At 43.8% G+C, this 18,678-nt stretch overlaps 1 protein-coding gene across 1 annotated transcript; it reads right to left on the reverse strand.

The window, feature by feature from the left end:
- Nucleotides 1–1,469: 1,469 nt before the first annotated feature.
- LOC147881289 (uncharacterized) lies at nt 1,470–18,465 on the reverse strand. The gene is made up of 4 exons (XM_087369840.1): nt 17,977–18,465; nt 11,666–11,909; nt 11,243–11,367; nt 1,470–2,240 (listed from the first exon to the last, which is right to left on the reverse strand). The coding sequence occupies exons 1-4, from the start codon at nt 18,271–18,273 to the stop codon at nt 2,163–2,165; spliced, it is 744 nt and encodes a 247-aa protein (XP_087225966.1). The 5' UTR covers nt 18,274–18,465; the 3' UTR covers nt 1,470–2,162.
- Between the last annotated feature and the right edge of the window lie 213 nt (nt 18,466–18,678).

Consider the following 18,678-nt stretch of genomic DNA (forward strand, 5'->3'; position numbering starts at 1 on the left):
CGGGTAGATAAGGTATCAGTCAAACCTAAATAGTCATGGTGGTTCAATTCACCACTAAATCCCACTAATACCCAAAGCTTTAGCACGATCATGTTGAGCACCATCTTCTTCACCATTGTGATCACATCCATAGTGGGCGAGCTTACATAGAGTAGAATAGCCATTGTCTTAACAAAAACAATAGATGTTCAACCTTCTGATTGATGTAGAGGCCAAATAGAGATGGTGACAATGGGTAACCCTATTTGAACCCAGCCATACTCTTGATCCCCTACATTCTTCTTGTAGCGATCCACACCTTGCTTAAGACCTTCTCATGACTATGATGACTTCTCTCCAGAACTTAGGATTTTCTTTGTGGCTATAAAAGTCTCCATCCATCCTAGTTAAGCTTTTCCATTGTGTAAGACTTTGCATCTTCTCGTTCATCCAAATATGTTTCCATCAATTGAAACCACAAATGTAAGTATTAAACTAGATTTGCTTAGTTATGGCAGTAAAATGAATTGTGTAGCATTAACTTGAGCACTAAAACCATTAGTGAACATGGAGACCCTAACATCCTACTTAAGCAATCAAGTGAGGACAGTTTGAAAAGGGGTTGCTCAGGTACTCGGCATTTTTCATACTTCCCCTTTTTTCGTGACTTGGGACTCGGTCGGATGGTTATCCCTTATTGGGCCCTAGGTGTTTTATGAGAGTGAGCCTTCTTCTTGGACACTCTCGATCCGCCGGTAGGTGATAGAGCCCTACTCTCTTCAGAATGTACCACTTACTCCCTTCAGAGTTTCACATGCTCTAGTGGACACCTCTTGGGAGATTTTGGCTAGCATTTCCTCTTGGCACATTTGGAGAGCCAAATGCATAAAGGCCTTGGATGGCACCCAGATACACCCATCACAAGTATTCACGGGTATTTGGAGTGACACGGTTCACACTTTAATAGCCATATGGGCTAGCATGCAGGGCCCTTCACGAGCAACCTCTTCTAAGAGGACTGTATTTCTTCGAGTTTGGAGGGGTTCTCCCTTTTTCTCGAAGGTTTCTACCGGATTGAGATGGCACTATCAGCCCCAATCCTTTCTTTTTGGCTCTTGAGCTTTTCATGCATTGCATGGTGTATCCCGTATGGAGCTTGCTCTAACGGTTTTCTTTAATACTTAATAAAAGTCTCTTTTTGGAAAAAAAAAAAACATCCTACTTAAGCTAACCCTAATAGAATAGCATTCCCCACCAATCCCACTGAAATAGTACTGAAAAGGCGTTTTGTAAAAATTACTCATTAGTACATGCAATGTAACAGCATGCGATGTAACAGCATGGATCAAGGCAGTTAAAGGCGTGCCTAAGATGAGAAACATGCTCTTTCAGGCTACACACTATTCCTTCTACCAAAAGTATGTATTGGAATTACCAACCACTATATTCCTGTCCCAATGGCTTGCCAAAACCAAAGTTTAGTACAGAGTTTGACGCCCCCCAAGATGGCATGCCGCTTCCTATAATGCTTATTTCCAAGTTTATCCAATTTTAAAGGCACAACATTTTTAAAAATTTTGAGGTGCTTCAAAATTTGTTCCCATATGGCAAAATTATAACTTCTGGGTTGAAGATTCAACTGCTAGAAAATGATTGACAGCTATTTGAAGACGTCATCCTATACCCGGAGTGTGGATACAGATTCACTGGCCTCCAAACCCTGGCTAATATAATATAACAGGCCATTGCACCCAATGCCTACTGTTCAAATAATGACTTTCCAGTGTGGAAAACAACACACTGAAGTGTTAGCCTTCTAAATAAATGGTGTAATGCTCAAACAATGACCCTCTCCAGTGTGGAAGGGGACACACTGAAGTGTAAGACTAACACTAACTCAAAAAACATGCCAAAAGAGAACTCTTCTGTAAGCTGCTAAATTCAATCATTCCCAAGAATTGGTGCTATGTAACAGCATTCCCACCATCACCATAACCTTTGCAGCAAAATATGCTGTTTCCTTGAATCTTAGCAACCCCCAAAAAACATGCCAAAAGAGAACTCTTCTGTAAGCTGCTAAATTCAATCATTCCCAAGAATTGGTGCTATGTAACAGCATTCCCACCATCACCATAAACTTTGCAGCAAAATATGCTGTTTCCTTGAATCTTAGCAACCCCATTTCAGCATGCCTTTTTCAAGCCTGCCATATAGGTCAAGTAAATTGTCCATAGATACGCAAAAGAGTTGCTGACCAATGGCTGCAATCATCACGCTGAACCCATTAGAAAACCAGAAGAATATAATGCAAGATTGCTATGAAGCCCTTATAGACTATAGTACAAATAATATCAGAATGAAACTAGATTAAGTCACATTAAGGCATACAAGATCTATGAACACAAAATGCAGGCCAGCTGATAAGACCAATCAATTTCTGTTTCAATAATAAAAACATGACATTTCAGGATAAAGGTTAGCACAAGGTCATACTCTATTATTTGCCCTGGTTTCTTTTTTAGTACGAATAGATTGGTATCGTGTAAACGTACTAACTTGATAAAACACCAATTTAAATATTTCTTTTAGAATAAAATAAAGTATATTAGTTCGACACCATATGTGTTTTTCTTTGTGGAAAAGATGTATCCAAGTGACTTGGCCTTGCTCAACCTGTTAAGAATCTTATTATTTCTCTCTTTCATGGAGCCCTCTAGGATATTATACATGCCAAGAACGGAAGCATCTATGTGCTTGCAGCATCTATCAACATCAGAGATATAATTATGCTCTGAGTACGGAGACTTTGGAAGCTATCTGAAATACAAGGGAAAAATTGGCTGGCTTGGCAAGACGTGGGCACTATGAGCAATAGGGGAGGTTTTAGTACAAGAGGTGCTAAAACAGTACCTTAGGAGGGTGAGAGAAATTCACTACACATGTGATGCACAACGCGAAGCAAATTTAACCAAGAAATATTCAAGAAGTCTTCGAGCCTTCCCTGCCTGATTTCATGAGGGTATTTCATGATTTCAGTGTGTTTGGTAAAAAAAACAGAACATCTTCAGCATTTAAAGCGTTGTTTTGAAAGATGTCACATGGATAGATTGAGCCTGAATCCTGGAAAATGTGCTTTTGGAGCCAAGAGAGAAGTTTTACTGGAATACATTATATGAGAGATCAAAAAAGTGATTCGGAAGTAGGGAAGATTCATTGAGCAATAAAATGGCATAACAGATTTCTGAGATACTTATCTCATCCATGTGAACCCTTAACAAATTTAACCAAGAGAGGCGTTACTTATGTTTGGACTGACAAACAACAAAAAGCATTCAACCTATTCAAGAAAATGTTGATAGAAGCTCCTATCCTACAATCTCCGGACTGGGCATTACCATTCCTTGTCTTTGTGGATGCCTCATGGGTGGCTTTAGAATACGATTGATCTAATAGGAGAGGGATAGCCAAAGCACTCTCTAGAAAAGATCTGGACATACTTGTGAAATCATAATCTAGAGAGAGATACTAAAAGTGTAGAGAGAAAGACTCAAAAACTACACTTTGAGAAGTGTCCTAGACTATTGAGAAGTGTCACGCACTTTGTGTAGAGACCACATCATACGCTACGTGTTGTGACCTACATTTTGTGTAGAAACCAAAACTCAAGAAAATGTATAAATCTCTCAATGAAAACAATCTCCCACTCTTTGGGGCTCAGTGTTCAGTTCACTTTTATGTATATATGCTTAATCTCCTAGCGCCCATGTTCCTTTACATTATCAACATGTATTAGCATACCCTCACCCTTGCAACCCATATCCTTGCACTCCCTCCTCCTTTCCTCCTCCGAACTCATCCTTCCCTCCTGCTCCCTTCAAAGATACAAGAGAGAATGTAGATCTGTATAAACACAGCCCAAACAGGCTGGAAAAGAATCTCCAGCACAAGTAGAACTCATGGAAACCATACTCTCCTCTAATGGATGTCAGTAGCCTTCATTGCACAACTCCTGAGACGGGAGGTGAAGAAACAATTGCAGGGATACACTATGGCTTGGACACTCTTGCTCTCTTCAAGTGATGAAGAGGGAAGAGACAATGAATGTGATGGAAAGTGGGAGTGGAACTCCCACTTATCTAGCCCATCTAGGGGACAATCGATCCCCCTCGACGAGACCATCCAGCTGACCTGCCGGCATGCCATAACCTGCCATGAAATATCACACCTGCCAAATCATCAGCCGACAGGTCCACGACAGCAGACTGCATCTCTGTGCCACATCATCCCGTGGACAGCCTGGAGCTGCACTCTTCTTGCAGCCCCTCCCATCAAGGTGATGGGTGGCTGCCCTATGGTCCATCTGCATCTCATTTTCACCTATGCTTGTTGGAAATGTGCAGGTCACCTCCCCACCTGTGAGCCCCCAAATGAGTGCATCGGAGGGTTGTACCTAGGGTTTGAGAGACCAACACGGTCAGCATAATGGCTGCCATATGGGCAGCAGTCAAACAAAGAAAAACAACACAAGAAGGGATGTACCTGGTAGAGAGGGCACCTCCACGAGGGCAGAACAGAGGCAGATTCGCCACGTTCTGTGCATGGGTGGAGAGATCCAGGCTGTGCAGGGATTTCAGCAGGAAAAGGCAGCGATGAGGTGGCAGATGACATCAGAAGTTGTACAGCTGCCTGTGTCAGCAGGTACTGCCTGTTTGAAGGAGTTCCGGCCATGGAAGAGGTCCAGACAGAGGCGGATCTGCAGCAGGAAGATGGGCCATCCCTCAATTTGTGCACCCCACAAGGGGGTTTTCGGCCAGTAGGGGGCTGCTGGTCGGCCAGTTCAAGGGGCTTGAAGCCCTACAGAAGGGGCATTGGGGCCTCTATTGGCATCACTTGCAGCAGCCTTCAGAGAGCAGATAGGAGCTCTCTTGGGCCCACATTCAGGAGGTGAAGAGAGGAGCTGCAGACTATGCTTGGAAGTGCTGCCCACCTAGGCTGACTACCCCGGCAGTAAGGTGGAAGGATCACAGGATACAGAGTCTGCATAAGCTCAAGAAGAGTGCGCGGGCTCACGGATTTAGAGGTGCCAAGCAAATAGTAGGAGAACTTTTGGAAAGATCAAAGGACCATGGGACTCTGCATCTATGTCTGGTTTTGGACGGAGATATACCATGGATTCTATATCTTTCTTGGAGCACTATCTATTTACTGGCTTGCACACACACTTACCTTTGTAAGACTAGAATATATCCAATCGTACAAATTTAAAATTTTTTGTTGTTCTAAAGTCCAAAAATCTACACAGGAAAATAGAAGAGAAAACAAAAGATAAGAAAAAAGAGGTGACACAAAAAAAATTTAAAGAGGTGACACTTAATGGTTGTGTGTGGTTGTGAAGTACACACAAGAAAGAAGTTTTGATTCCGTAGTGAAACACTTCCGCATGTAATTCCTTGGGACGCTCTATCAATCTTCCACAATTGGATACCCTCTATAGGGATTCATTTCTAACAATTGTAGATGCGGTGAGCGTGGGAGCAAGTACAAGAGTCAAGAGAGATGAACCGTCACGTCAATTGTATTAGAGAAATGAAAGTACAAGGTACTTGAAGGTAGACCCTAGGACTAAGTGTCCTAGATGTCACATAGGACTAAATGTCCTTGGTAAAGAGTGATATCACATGGTGAGCTCCCATCATGAGCTGAAAATTTGAAGCCAGGATCCACTGGAGTAGAGATTGGCTTGCAATTCTCAAACTAAAAACGATCAAGGAGCTGTTCAATATACTTGGACTGTGACATCATGATACCCCCCTCAACATGACCAAACTGAATGCTCAAATAATAGTGTAGCTGTCCCATGTCTGACATTTCAAAAGCTTGCTGCAAATCAGCCTTGAAAGCTGCAATATGCTGAGTATCTGTATCTGGGCCAGTGATTAGCATATCATCCACATATAAAATCAGCACTAAAAAATCAGATCCACTCCCACGAACATAAAGAGTGGGCTCTGTGGGGCTATTCTGAAAACCAAGGGATAGGAAGTGTGCATGAATTTTGGCATATCATGCCCTCGGTGCCTACTTCAAACCATAAAGGGCTTTTCTAAGCCGGCATACCTTGTTTTCAGAATTAACAACCTCAAAGCCAAGAGGTTGTGTCACATAAACTTCTTCCTGCAGATCCCCATGAAGAAAGGCAGTCTTGATGTCAAGCTGGTGCACTTGCCAATGGTGATGGGCTGCAATGGCAATGACACATCTAATAGTAGTAATCCTGGAGGTGGGAGCAAAGGTCTCCTCAAAATTAATGCCTTGTTGTTGGGCATACTCTTTTACAACAAGACGGGCTTTGTGTCAATCTATGCTGCCATCAAATTTCCTTTTTAATTTGTAGACCCACCGGGATACCAATGGCATGCTTGCCGGGAGGGAGATCTACTAATTCCCATGTGTCATTTTTGGCAATGGATTGTAACTCAGCTCTCATTGCATCCATCCACTCTTTGCTGTCAAAAGCATCTTTATGGCACAAAGGTTCTTCATTGCAAGCTGTAGCAAGGAGTGCAAACTCAAGAAAGTGACCATGCATCTGTCTATTCCCTGATCTTGTCCGGGCAGCAATTACCAACAAGAAAGGTCCAAACGGCCCATCATTGGGCAACATGAACAGATTTATTATTTGCAGCAAGCAGTCAGAGAGTTAAGGCTTGAGCTGGCAAAAGTAAAAGCCCGACTTCAAGTTCTAGAGGGACCTAGCAAGCATGCAGTAATTGTTGAGGTCATGAACTCATAGAAGAATTCTCCTCCTACTCCTCAACTAGTCTCTACAGTCAAAGATATGGTCCATACTGAAGTACAATCAATCAAGGAAAAAGAATTGAGGGGTTCAATACAAAGGCAAACAAGACTGATATCCAAGAAGAGATCAAAGAACATGAAGGCAGACATGATAATACATTGAAGATTAGAGTGGGGGGGCTCCCTGAAGGATGGTTCAAAGTGTTGGGATAAGTGTGATCAAGGGCTTGCTCTATGGTGCATGTGTGCATCTAGGGGAGTCATATGTGTGTTTGTGTGTGTTGTAAAGGCACATCAAGTGCTATAATGTGTCTAGTGTGTGACCTAAGTGATGATGTAAGCCAAAGGCCCCCACATGAGAGGTTCCTTTGATTTAGGCCAGTCCCACTGATGTAGGGACTGATTCCCACTGATGTAGGGGCTGATTGCCACTTATGTAGGAAAGGTGCTACCTTCTCCCCCTTTCTATAAGAGAGAGTTCTCTCTCTCACAATCAATAATAGAGAACTACATTTTGGTTTCATTGTGTGCTCTCACTCCCCTTCCAAGATGCATCTATTCTATCCCACGGGATTGTACACTTGGTATCAGAGCTTTAGGTTCTAGATCTAGCCTAGCCTAGCATTAGATGCTCTCTCTAGCATAAACTACTAGTTTTTCAAAGCTTCTTCATCATCTCCATTTTCCTCTTTCTTCCCCAAATCTGTGAGAGCTCAGTTCTCCCATTATACGCGACCATTGTTCAAATCCTCTGAGCTGTAGACTCCTCGTGTATGGGCGACCTTCCAACTGCAAGCAATTAGAGAGATATTACCTGTACGCGCAATGCCAACACGAAGACTGTCCGCCCATGAATCGTGTAATGTCGCCTCTGTGGTTACCCATTTGCAAATCCCTCTGAGCTCGAGTTGGACGACACTACAGATAAGCTGCTAATGAAATCTGAGCCCGTTTGGTCAAGTATTGGAGGTGAAAACGCGAAAAGACCAGTCGACCTTACCAAGCCTGGCTATGGCGACCTAGCGCAACATTGCGCACTTCCTTGGTGGAGGACCTTCTCTGGTATAAGGCCTTTCTTCCTGCATAAAATTCCCCTTGAATAGAGCTATGAGCTATGAGAATTGTTGGAATATGGAAGCAAGAACTAGAACTAGAAACTGGAAATGAAATAACAAGACTGAAAGACAAGAAATACCTTGAGAAGAGTGTAGACAAGACACAAGCTAGACTGATAGATTACAATGATGTGACCCATTGAATATATGGGCCAAAGTACAAGACATAAAGCAAGAGTGCTTATGGGATAATTGTAGAAGTGCCGCATGGCACACACTCAAGACATAAAGACTAGACTTAGACTTAGACTTAGACTAATGTAGACTAGGAAATAGTACACTTAGTGTGCACTTATCTCCAACACCCTCCTTAAGTGGACACTAGGAGTAAGACAGAAAGACAAGACTAGAAGACAGACATAAAGACTGATAGACTGAGAGACAAGATAGAAAACATGACAGACAAAAGATCCTGAGACACCCCTCCTCAAGTGATATCCTCATATGGGTCCACAAGGGTAGGGACAAGATGGATCTAAAACACAGTCAGATTGATAGACAAATAGACAGATAGACAAGACTAGATAGACAGAAGACTGACTGTAGACAAATAGAAAGACCAAGACACTAGAACCCCTTGACCTACATCATCGGTAGTCAAGGTGGTAGACAAGTCATAGAAGTAATCAAAAAGCCCATTTCTCATCATGTGAGGAAGGAACAGCAGGATCAGCTGATGGAGATGTTGCAGCAACATGGGCTGAGGTAGATGCAGGGACTGATGTAGAGGTTTTGGAGTAGCAATCCCTCTCCCGGTGATTATCACGGCCACAAATGGTGCATGGATGAGCCTTGAAACAGTCCTTCTCCATATGATTAGTTTTGCCACAATGGGTGCAAGGCTTTCTTACCTTAGAACTTCCTTTCTTTGCTAAAAAAGCAATGTCAGTTACCTTTCGTTGTTGACTTCTTTCTTCCTCTTGGAGAGCATTGATGATACCCTCAAGAGAAGGATTATTATGATACTTGAAGGTAGTGACAAGAGTAGCATAGGTGTCAAGTAAGCTTTTGAGAAGCACAGCAATAGCAATGTCTTCGGAGATGGGAGACTTGACTGACGCAAGCTGAACCATAAGACTGCGAAGATAATTGACATGAGAGGCTATAGTAGCTCCTTCCTGCATATGTAGATCAAAGAATGAGATCATAAGTGCAATCTTAGAGTTTTTAGATCGGGCTCCAAAAAGGGTATCCAAAGTGATCCATGCTTGAGGAGCTGACTGTATGTCGGAGATGTGATGAATGTAATCATCTCCAAGGCCGAGCAATATGATAGCATAGGCTTTGTCGTTCTTGGCAGTGACAACTTGCTCAGAGGGACTTTCGGGAGCAGCACGGTGAACAATGTCCCAAAGACCTTTCATAAGATGGCACTTGATTTTGCTCTGCCAAGTATGAAAGTTGAACCCATTGAATTTGTCGATAGATATGAGAGAATGAGAGGAAGATGCCATGTGGGAAGGTCTTACCTCTTGCTAGGATGCAAGGGCAGTGTCTATTCCCTTACAATATTGCAGAAATAAATGAGAGGAGAGATCCAAGAAGCTGGTTCTCTCACCACTTTGTCAAGGCCATAGCATATGACAGCCCATCGAAGCAGGAGGAACAAGCGAAAAAAGGAGAGACTGCTTAGCAAACTGAAAGAGGCAAAGCACAGTACCTTAATCCCAATCAGAGGTAGAGGTGCAAAAAAAAGAGCACAGATCTTCGTGAAGATGGAGCAGATTTCTAACAGCATCTGAAAAAAATCGGCCTGTGCAGGCACGGATTCCGTACAGTCGTACGGACTGTACACGATGTACGGGGAAAATGCTTCAAATATATCTTGCTTATTAAGTTCCTTTACCTACAATTGGAAAAGGGAATGTGTTATTCCATGAAGAACAACAACTTCAAAGTGAATGAAGCATTTCTTGTGAAGAAGGGCTACTTCAACAACAAAGCAAATCTGGCTGAAGGAAGAACTCCATCAGCAAATGAAGAATCAAACTTTGAAAATAAAGACTATGCTTTTTAAGCACTTTGTCTTTTGAATTTTTGTTTATCATCACTTGGTCAAATTTTGAGGTTCTTTGCCTGGAGTAGTACTCCAAAAAGAATGTCATATGTTATGTCTTTTGTAAATCACCTCTGGTCACCATATGATGTAGACCATGTGATATGTGTTTTGTCTATCCCATTTTTGTGAACCTCACACCCTTGGGAACCCTTGCTAGCATGAGATCCTAGCCATAGATTTATTCTTGACTACCATGAGATGGCATGAGAAACTATGAGACTAGATGTAATAGTGCCTTGGTGAAGATATCTACTCCATTTTGCTCTATTGGACAGTAGACCAATTTCACTATCCTGTCCTCGATTGACACTGCAAGAGGCAAACCCTTGAGGGAGGGTATGTTGGGATAAGTGTGATCAAGGGCTTGCTCTATGGTGCATGTGTGCATCTAGGGGAGTCATATGTGTGTTTGTGTGTGTTGTAAAGGCACATCAAGTGCTATGATGTGTCTAGTGTGTGACCTAAGTGATGATGTAAGCCAAAGGCCCCCACATGGGAGGTTCCTTTGATTTAGGCCAGTCCCACTAATGTAGGGACTGATTCCCACTGATGTAGGGGCTGATTGCCACTTATGGAGGGAAGGTGCTACCTTCTCCCCCTTTCTATAAGAGAGAGTCCTCTCTCTCACAATCAATAATAGAGAACTACATTTTGGTTTCATTGTGTGCTCTCACTCCCCTTCCAAGATGCATCTATTCTATCCCACGGGATTCTACACAAAGATGATGACTCTTTCAGTGAGACGTTAGCACATGTCAAAGCAGCCATGCCTAATATTGAATGGAAGATTGATGATGATGATGATGACGACGGAGCAACTAATATCCGGCACTCCAGAGGACATGCTATCCTTACACTTAAGTCGCCAGATTTACGGATCAAGCTCCTTTGACAATCTTACAAGTTGAAAGGGACCAAGGTATGGATAGCTGAGGAACTAACACGAGCTCAATTGAAGAATAAGGCAATGGAATTAGCTAAAGTCAGGGCTGCTAGGAAGGATGGAAAATGGGTGAAGGCATAGCACATGTACTAGATGGTTTTTTTGCTGTCCCATAGACCTGTTGGTCTTCCGTGGACATTAATAGACTTTCTTTCTTTCTCTCCGGCTGCCTCCCTCGACAGAAACAAGCTTCCTAAGCCATGTTTACCATGAGCAGAAGATGGGAGGAAACCACATTATCATCTACTTCTATATCTCAGATTAGATTAACTTTAAAGTTCAAGTTCCATCCTTCACCGCAGCCTGAATTTTTCAAAAAAAAATCACGAGAAAGAGGACTGAAGTTACCTGAAGTTGCACCGGCACATAGCGGTATGTTATGAAATCACACAGAGGCCAATACATGAGCCCACTTCTAATAGTGGGGAAAAAATCCCGTTTGATCCGTGAAATAACCTCATCAATGGATTCACCTGAAAAGCATACAGACTCATATTTAGTAGCTAGATGCACACTTTTCTTAAGCAATACTTTAATCTCCATAATTACTACCATTTCCAGAAAAGCAACTTGATCATTAGAAGTTTTTGTGACTGGTACCTCCAAAAAACCTGAGCACCACTAAGCAGGTTTTTAAAAAATCGAATATTTTGAAAAAAAGGCATGAAGACTAGTCAAATTGGTTTCCTTCCTTTATTTGCTTTTTCTATGCTCCAACTTTATTGCAATATGCTGGATTTTCTGGGGAGGTATTAATGTTGAGCAAAATACCTTGGACAAAAGCATTGAGAGAGAAGAATATCACTGTAAATGATGGGCCATACACTGTCTGCCCAAGGGCCATCTTTTTTAGAGTGCTCGCCAAATCACGCTTTGGGAATGTTTTGGACATGAAGTTAAACCAAAAATGTAAGGTGGGTCCAGACATTAAGAACCCTGCAGCCACCATCCGCAAGGTCCTTCCAACATCATATTGAACTGACTGAGCTTCCTCCGCCTGGTGAATGCAGATTCCCTGCAAAATGTAAAATGTTCTAGTAAATAGACTGGTCTTCAAGTATCGCTAATCATCTCCAATCAACCTGCCTGCATGATTGCTGAAATTTCCTCTCTTCTAATATTCACAAAAACAACAGGTCATAACAGGTCATACTACCAAAGATTCCATGTCTTCAAAATTACATCCCCAACAATCATAAAAAGGATGCAAAACAAAAATGCGGTCAGCAAGTTGAAAGATAAGAGGGGACCTTTCATGCCCCTAGCTAAATAGTGACTTCACAGCTAGCCCAATTAGGAATCCCAAATGGCTACTTACTTGAGAATCCATGAATTACAGGATGGGGACCAGAACAAGACCAAAAAAAGTGAGAAATTCAATTATCGTGTGAGAGACTCACTTGTGGTGCATAAGCCATTATCATCTTGTAAGGCTGGCTCAGATTAAACACCTGAATTCATAACTTGATGTCCCCATTCTTCTTTGGTTGCCAAATCCACTATTCCCGCATGTGTATACGCGTCTCCTACACAATTTCTTGCCTTAACTGTGTTCTGTCGAAAACAATAATGTCTACATCTACAAAGTCAAAATATCTTGTAATATATTTGGAAAATGGCAGGGTGACATGCACCGAGCTTATAGATGGTGTAAAACATCCCATGTGATGCCACATCAGCACTGTTAAATCACCAATCCTTCTAGACGAGTTTTGAAAGAAACATCTGGATTCTTGTACACATTTTTAAGAAACACATGTCCTGTTAGATTCTCACTGTGCCCACCTATGAGCCCCCGATTTGAGGGGACAAGGGGCAGTGAGAGGTAGGTGTGGCCCAATGTCTACAGCATCGTGGGCAGGATCCAAGTACTCACTTCTCTTTGTGGATGATTTCAGTAGAATGACCTGGGTGTATTGTTTGGCTGAAAAGTCACACGCTTTCGAGAAGTTCAAGGACTGGAAGGCCAGAGTTGAAAAGGACACAGGGGAGGATGTCAAGACGTTCCATACAGACAGGGGGGGAGAATTCACCTCAAATGAGTTCAACACATTTTGTCGCAAGCATGGGATCAAGCAACAACTCACCATAGCACATACTTCTCAGCAAAACGGGGTACCCGAGAGGAAGCATAGAACCACCACGGAGACAGGGCTTGCTATGCTCCGAGGGAGGAACCTTTCTAAAGCCTATTGGAGTGAAGCTATCAATACAACCGTACACATTCTCAACAGGACCAAGACGAAGGCCGTCAAGGACAAGACTTCATATGAGGCATTTTATGGTAAGAAGCCCTCTATCACTCATCTTCGCATTTTTGGTTCTAACGCATGGATACATGTGCACAAGGAAGACAGGACCAAGCTTGATTCTCGGAGCAGAAAATGTATCTTTGTTGGGTATAGCGAAGAATCCAAGGCCTATCGACACTTCGACCCAGTAAAGAAGCAAATCCTTATCAGTCGGGATGTTGTCTTCGAGGAAAAGGAACCTGAACCCCAAGAGGAGCCTCAGATTGAGGAGGAGGAGATTGTTCAACCCCCGAACCCACCCCGCCCCAGGTTGACCATCCAAGAGGTGGCGAAATCAGAAGCTGATGTTCCACAAGGTACTGAGGAAGAGCAGGCTGTTCCAGAAGCAGTTTCAGTTCCTCCTCCCACTGAGAAGTAGAAGAGGTTGCCCCAATGGTACCTAAGAACATTGGAAGACTCTCGAGTCACCGAAATACCTGAGAGTAGCAGTTCCGGATTGCATCGGTCCCAACATCTTCAAAAGACCCCATCTGTGAATTTTGCGTTGGTGGCTCAGCTTGAAGAGCCAAGGACCTTCAAGGAGACGAAGGACAATCTAGAATGGCAAGCTGCCATGCAGGCAGAGATGGATGCTATCTTGAAGAACAATACCTGGGACTTAGTGGCCAAGCCCCCGCGATGGAAAGTCATCGGCACTAAGTGGGTACACAAACTTAAATACAAATCAGACGGCAGCTTGGATAAGTACAAAGCAAGGTTAGTGGTCAAAGGTTTTGCTCAAACTGAAGACATGGATTTTGATGAAACTTTTGCTCCCACAGCTCGCATGGTTACTATCCGGACAGTGATTGCCCTTGCTGCCCAATTCCAGTGGCCTATTTTTCAAATGGACGTGAAGTCCACATTCCTTAATGGAACCCTGGAGGAGGAGGTATACGTAGAGCAGCCACCAGGCTTTCAAGATCCAGGGTCCCCATTAAAAGTCTGCAGGTTGAAAAAGGCATTATACAAACTGAAATAGGCCCCCAGAGCTTGGTACCAAAGGATTGATGTATTCTTTCAAAAGATAGGGCTAAGTTGGAGCCCTTCTGAGGCAAACCTCTACTTGTTCATTGAGAAGGGGTTGCGATTGGTACTCATCCTCTATGTTGATGATCTTATCTTGCCAGATGACCATGTCAAGAAGATTTCTCAGGTCAAGGAGCTACTCATGTCTAAGTTTGAGATGATTGACCTTGGGTTATTACACTACTTCCTTGGGATAGAAGTAAAGCAGGCCAAAGACAGGATCTTCACTTCACAGGAGAAATATTGCGGAGAACTTCTGAAAAGATTCCAGATGGAGGATTGCAGGATAGCAGTAACTCCCATGGAGGTCGGGCTCAAGCTAAGTGTTCACGACACATCCCAACCGATCGATACTCCTTTGTACCGATGATTGGTAGGAAGTTTGTTTTACCTTACCAATACTCGACCTGATATTTGTTATGCAGTTGGACTATTATGCCAGTTCTCTGCTTCTCCCAGGAAGAGTCATTGGGATGCAGGTTTACGGGTGCTGAGGTATCTAAAGGGTACTTGCACCTATGGGATCACCTATACCAAAGGCGGGTCCTGTGACAGTGATTGGGTGGGTGATGCTAACACCAAAAAATCAACAACAGGGTATTGCTTCTTACTTGCATCTGGTGCCATCTCTTGGCTGAGTAAAAAGCAACCCACAGTGGCCCTTTCATCTACAGAGGCAGAGTATAGAGCCGCGTGTACAGCGGCTTGTGAGACACTGTGGTTGAGGTGGATTCTGGAGAACATGGACGTGTGTCAGGAGACCGCAACAGTGCTGATGTGCGACAATCAGAGTTGCATAGCCATTGCCAAGAATCCAATGTACCATGCGCGGACCAAGCACATTGAAGTTCATTACCACTTTGTTCGAGAACTCATCATCGACGACGTGATCGAGCTCATGTACTGCCTGATCGCCGACAACTTGTCCGACCTCTTCACAAAGGCACTCCCTCGAGAACAGATGGAGCACCTCATCAAACGTATGGGGATTGGCCCACAGTTGTGACATTGAGGGGGGGTGTTAGATTCTCACTGTGCCCAACTGTGAGCCCCCAATTTGAGGGGACAAGGGGCAGTGAGAGGTAGGAGGGCTGGGAGAGAGACTCAGGCCAGAACCGGAGGGAGGATACCATGGCAAATATAGGCGACCAGCACACGGCCTGGTCGCAGTCTGCAACAGCAGGAATAAAAGGGGCTCTAGGCCTCACATGGAGGCACCAGGAGCAGCACTGACTGGCCGCCCACGGCGACCTTATATAAGGGCCTGTGGCTGGCCAAGTCGGCCCAACCAGGGCCAACCCTGGTCGGTGTTTTGTACTGCTCCCTTGGAGCTATTTTTCTGCCCACCATCCGGTGGATGAATATACTCTCTCTCTCTCTCCGTCTACATTTATTTCTGAGTGTGTGTTACTTGCATCTGTGATCATCTATCTGAGTTGAGTGTGTAAGAGTTTGAAAGATCTTGGGTGGAGGTTCGAGTGATTCATTCCCTCCTATTTTCTAACATGTCCCCCATTTGTACTCAGTCTAGAAACATCTGGGTAGAAGATTCTATGAGAACCTTGTAGATCTCGAGAGGCCCAATTTAAACTAGAGTCAAGAAAATACAGTGCTGACATAATGATTGTGGAATTCCCTTCAGATTTGTATATTCCCATGCAAAGATGCCGTTAAGAGTTGTGCAGCTTCCAATATGAAGGACTCAAGTTTTGCATTTATTTCACGAGTTTGAGATTTTCCTTGGCGATTAAAGGACCTTTCGGCAGTCTATAGCAGGCAGGGTCAGTCGTACAGGGTCTTTGTAGGCGACTAGGAGAGGGGCAGTCGGGTGTAGGAGACACGTACAGTCTGCAGGTTGAGGTCTGCAGTACAGCAGCTGGTGGGCCAGTTGGCACCCGGCAGGGTCGGCATATCAGTCAGCAGTAGGGCTGGCTGGTCGGGTATTACAGACTGGTCGGTGAGTCTGAAATCTCATCGGCCAGATCTGAAGGGCACTGCCCTATTAATAGGGGCACCATTGGGGGTTCTAGGCATTCACTAGGGCCTCACCTTTGTCTGTAGAACAGGGCAGCAAGGAGGCCTAGAGATTCCGTGTGGATGACACTCCCTTGGCAGCAGACTTCACCAGGAAGGAGAGCATCAAGGCAATGTGTTTGAGCAGCACCTTGGCAGCTCACTGAAGCACTCTTTGGAGCGCAGGTCCACAAGGTTGGAAATGCTCTGCGAAGCTGGCCTATGGAAGTGCCTAAAGTCAACATCTAGCAGCACACTGGCTGCTAGATGGTGGTAGGTCGTGCACTACATTTTGTATCAGGAGCAATCTAATGTGTATGCTTTTGGCTATTCTAATTCATTTTGTATCTGTGAGTTACCTTAGTAATACTTGTGTGCACAAGAGAGGGAGAGATTAGTTTTATGCATTGTGTGATTCCTGGGCGTGTACAGGAGTGTTGGCTACAGCAAGGAACCTCCATCTGTCATTTTAACAAGGACCACCTCCCACTTAACTCTACCCTTAGTCTATGACTCGTAGACCTACTATTTAATGTATCCCTACACCCCTAAGACGTGACACATGAGTGCATCGTTTGTTGGTTACATCCGTACGAATTGGTCCCATCAAGACCTACGGGCTCCATCAAAACTCCCAATATCTAGGCCACATAATAAGGCTATCCCGATCTTACAATTAATTCTATAGCCTTGGCAATTATTAATGAAATGAACACAACATGATAGCATTAGCACCTCAAACTATAACCATGCTGGTGAATGTCGTCGATCATAACATCAGCTCGCTAATTCAACTACATTGGGGAAGGCACATGCAGTGAAAGCATGAGAGTAGAATTAGAAAATGAAATGCAAAACCTCAATGGGTTCCCAACTCCAAAAGAGTTTTCTATATTGCTTGGCACAAAGCTAATCCCCCGATACATAATCCCTAAGACTATGCCCTGATTTCCAAGGCCTGCATGTGGATGCACACCTAGCTGCTTTAATGATAACAGATAAAGATGATCTGTTATAGGCATTTTGGTAAGCTTTATTTGAAAAGGGAGGGGTGAGGTGGCAGGAAGGGGAAGAGGGGGGGGGGGGGGGGGGCATTTCAGTTTCGCCTTTAACCAGTTTGCCAATCACCATTGGCATTAGCAGTTTACAGCATAGAGCATGACCTGGAATGTACAGCTGTCAGTAAAACAGAAATATTTTAAGTTGAAACGTTAAAGACTGAGCTGTCTCTGTGCATGACTCCTTTTGTCCCAAAATCTAGAGACCAAAACATGTGTATGTGTCAAGGGCCCTTTCTCTCCGTTACCATTTTATTATGTTAGTAACCTTAACTAGGTCCGTTACACAAGTTAACGGTAACTTTGACAAACTTTTTTCACACAAAATGGAAGGCCTTCTCATTCTCTGAGCTTAGGATGAATGTCTTCAGGCTTTCAAAAGGAGTTGACCCTCGAAAATTCTGAACAAGAATCTTAGTATTCCCGCTGCCCTCCCACTTCCCACCTTTAAGCTAAACCATCATTCTCTATATTTCAACCTGTACCTATTTCAAGGGGTGTAAAATTTTAAGCATTTTTAACATGCCGTTAAGAGATTCAGCATAACTACATCCGAATAAATGCCAATTGGAATACACGGTTTCGTTCAAATCCTTAACTACTATTTCTTAATCGGTGGTGGGAACAACTAGACCACACTTTCGTTAAGATACGTTCTTAATGGTTGAATAGGCCCTAAATTATCAGCAACCTGAGATGAGACATCTGCGAGGAAGTAAATCGTTCCAGCGGTTAGGCTCTTTGTCAAAATGGGATGTTTCTGGAGCAGCTGCAGGTAAAGCCCAGCAATTCCACGTCGTTTCTGCAACCCTTCGGCGATGAGGGCCGCAGAAGGATTGACAGACCGCTGTGCTCCCGAGTGCAAGCGAGAAGCGTACGATGATCGGAGAATGCAAGTGGGGGGAGCATGGCGAGCAGGGGAAGGGCAGGAACGGAGGTTGTGGGTGATGAAGGAGCGATGGGCGAGCGAGGCAGCGCGTCTGATCATAACTGCTGTATAGGGCACGAGTGGAGGAGCTCCCCCGAAGAGGAGAAAGGGCAATGTGTGGTGAAGAAGTGCTCTTTTTGCATAGTTTCTGCGCCGCCCTCCAAGCTTCTCAACCTCCAATACAACTTTGCTTCAACGTCTTTGTTTGAGCAAATTTGACACACCCCAAAAGTTTCAAAGCTCATGGCTCCTACGTCCCCCACAAGCATTTAGTATATCAAAGTGTGCATTTCCGGTAAGAGTACCTTTAATGACTAGTAAACATTCATTCATGTGGCCTGCCCATAGAGAGAGAGAGAGAGCGAGGAGGAGAACAAGTTGAATACATTCAAAAGGAGTACCTTGGAAGGTGAGAGAGAGAACAAGAAGAAGAAGAAGAAGAGAGAGAGAAAGGGGGAGAAAAAA

The sequence above is a fragment of the Dipteris shenzhenensis genome, chromosome 31 (genome assembly GCF_047967505.1).
Source record: "Dipteris shenzhenensis isolate YYH24624 ecotype China chromosome 31, Dip_SZ_1.0, whole genome shotgun sequence".
Lineage (NCBI taxonomy): Eukaryota > Viridiplantae > Streptophyta > Polypodiopsida > Gleicheniales > Dipteridaceae > Dipteris > Dipteris shenzhenensis.

Coding starts and splice junctions, on each gene's coding strand:
- LOC147881289 (XM_087369840.1), bottom strand. CDS start 18,273: ATGATCAGACGCGCTGCCTCGCTCGCCCATCGCTCCTTCATCACCCAC. Junction 11,368..11,665: donor TCTCAATGCTTTTGTCCAAG/GTATTTTGCTCA, acceptor TATGCTTTTCAG/GTGAATCCATTGATGAGGTT. Junction 2,241..11,242: donor ATGTGCCGGTGCAACTTCAG/GTAACTTCAGTC, acceptor TGATGATTGCAG/CCATTGGTCAGCAACTCTTT.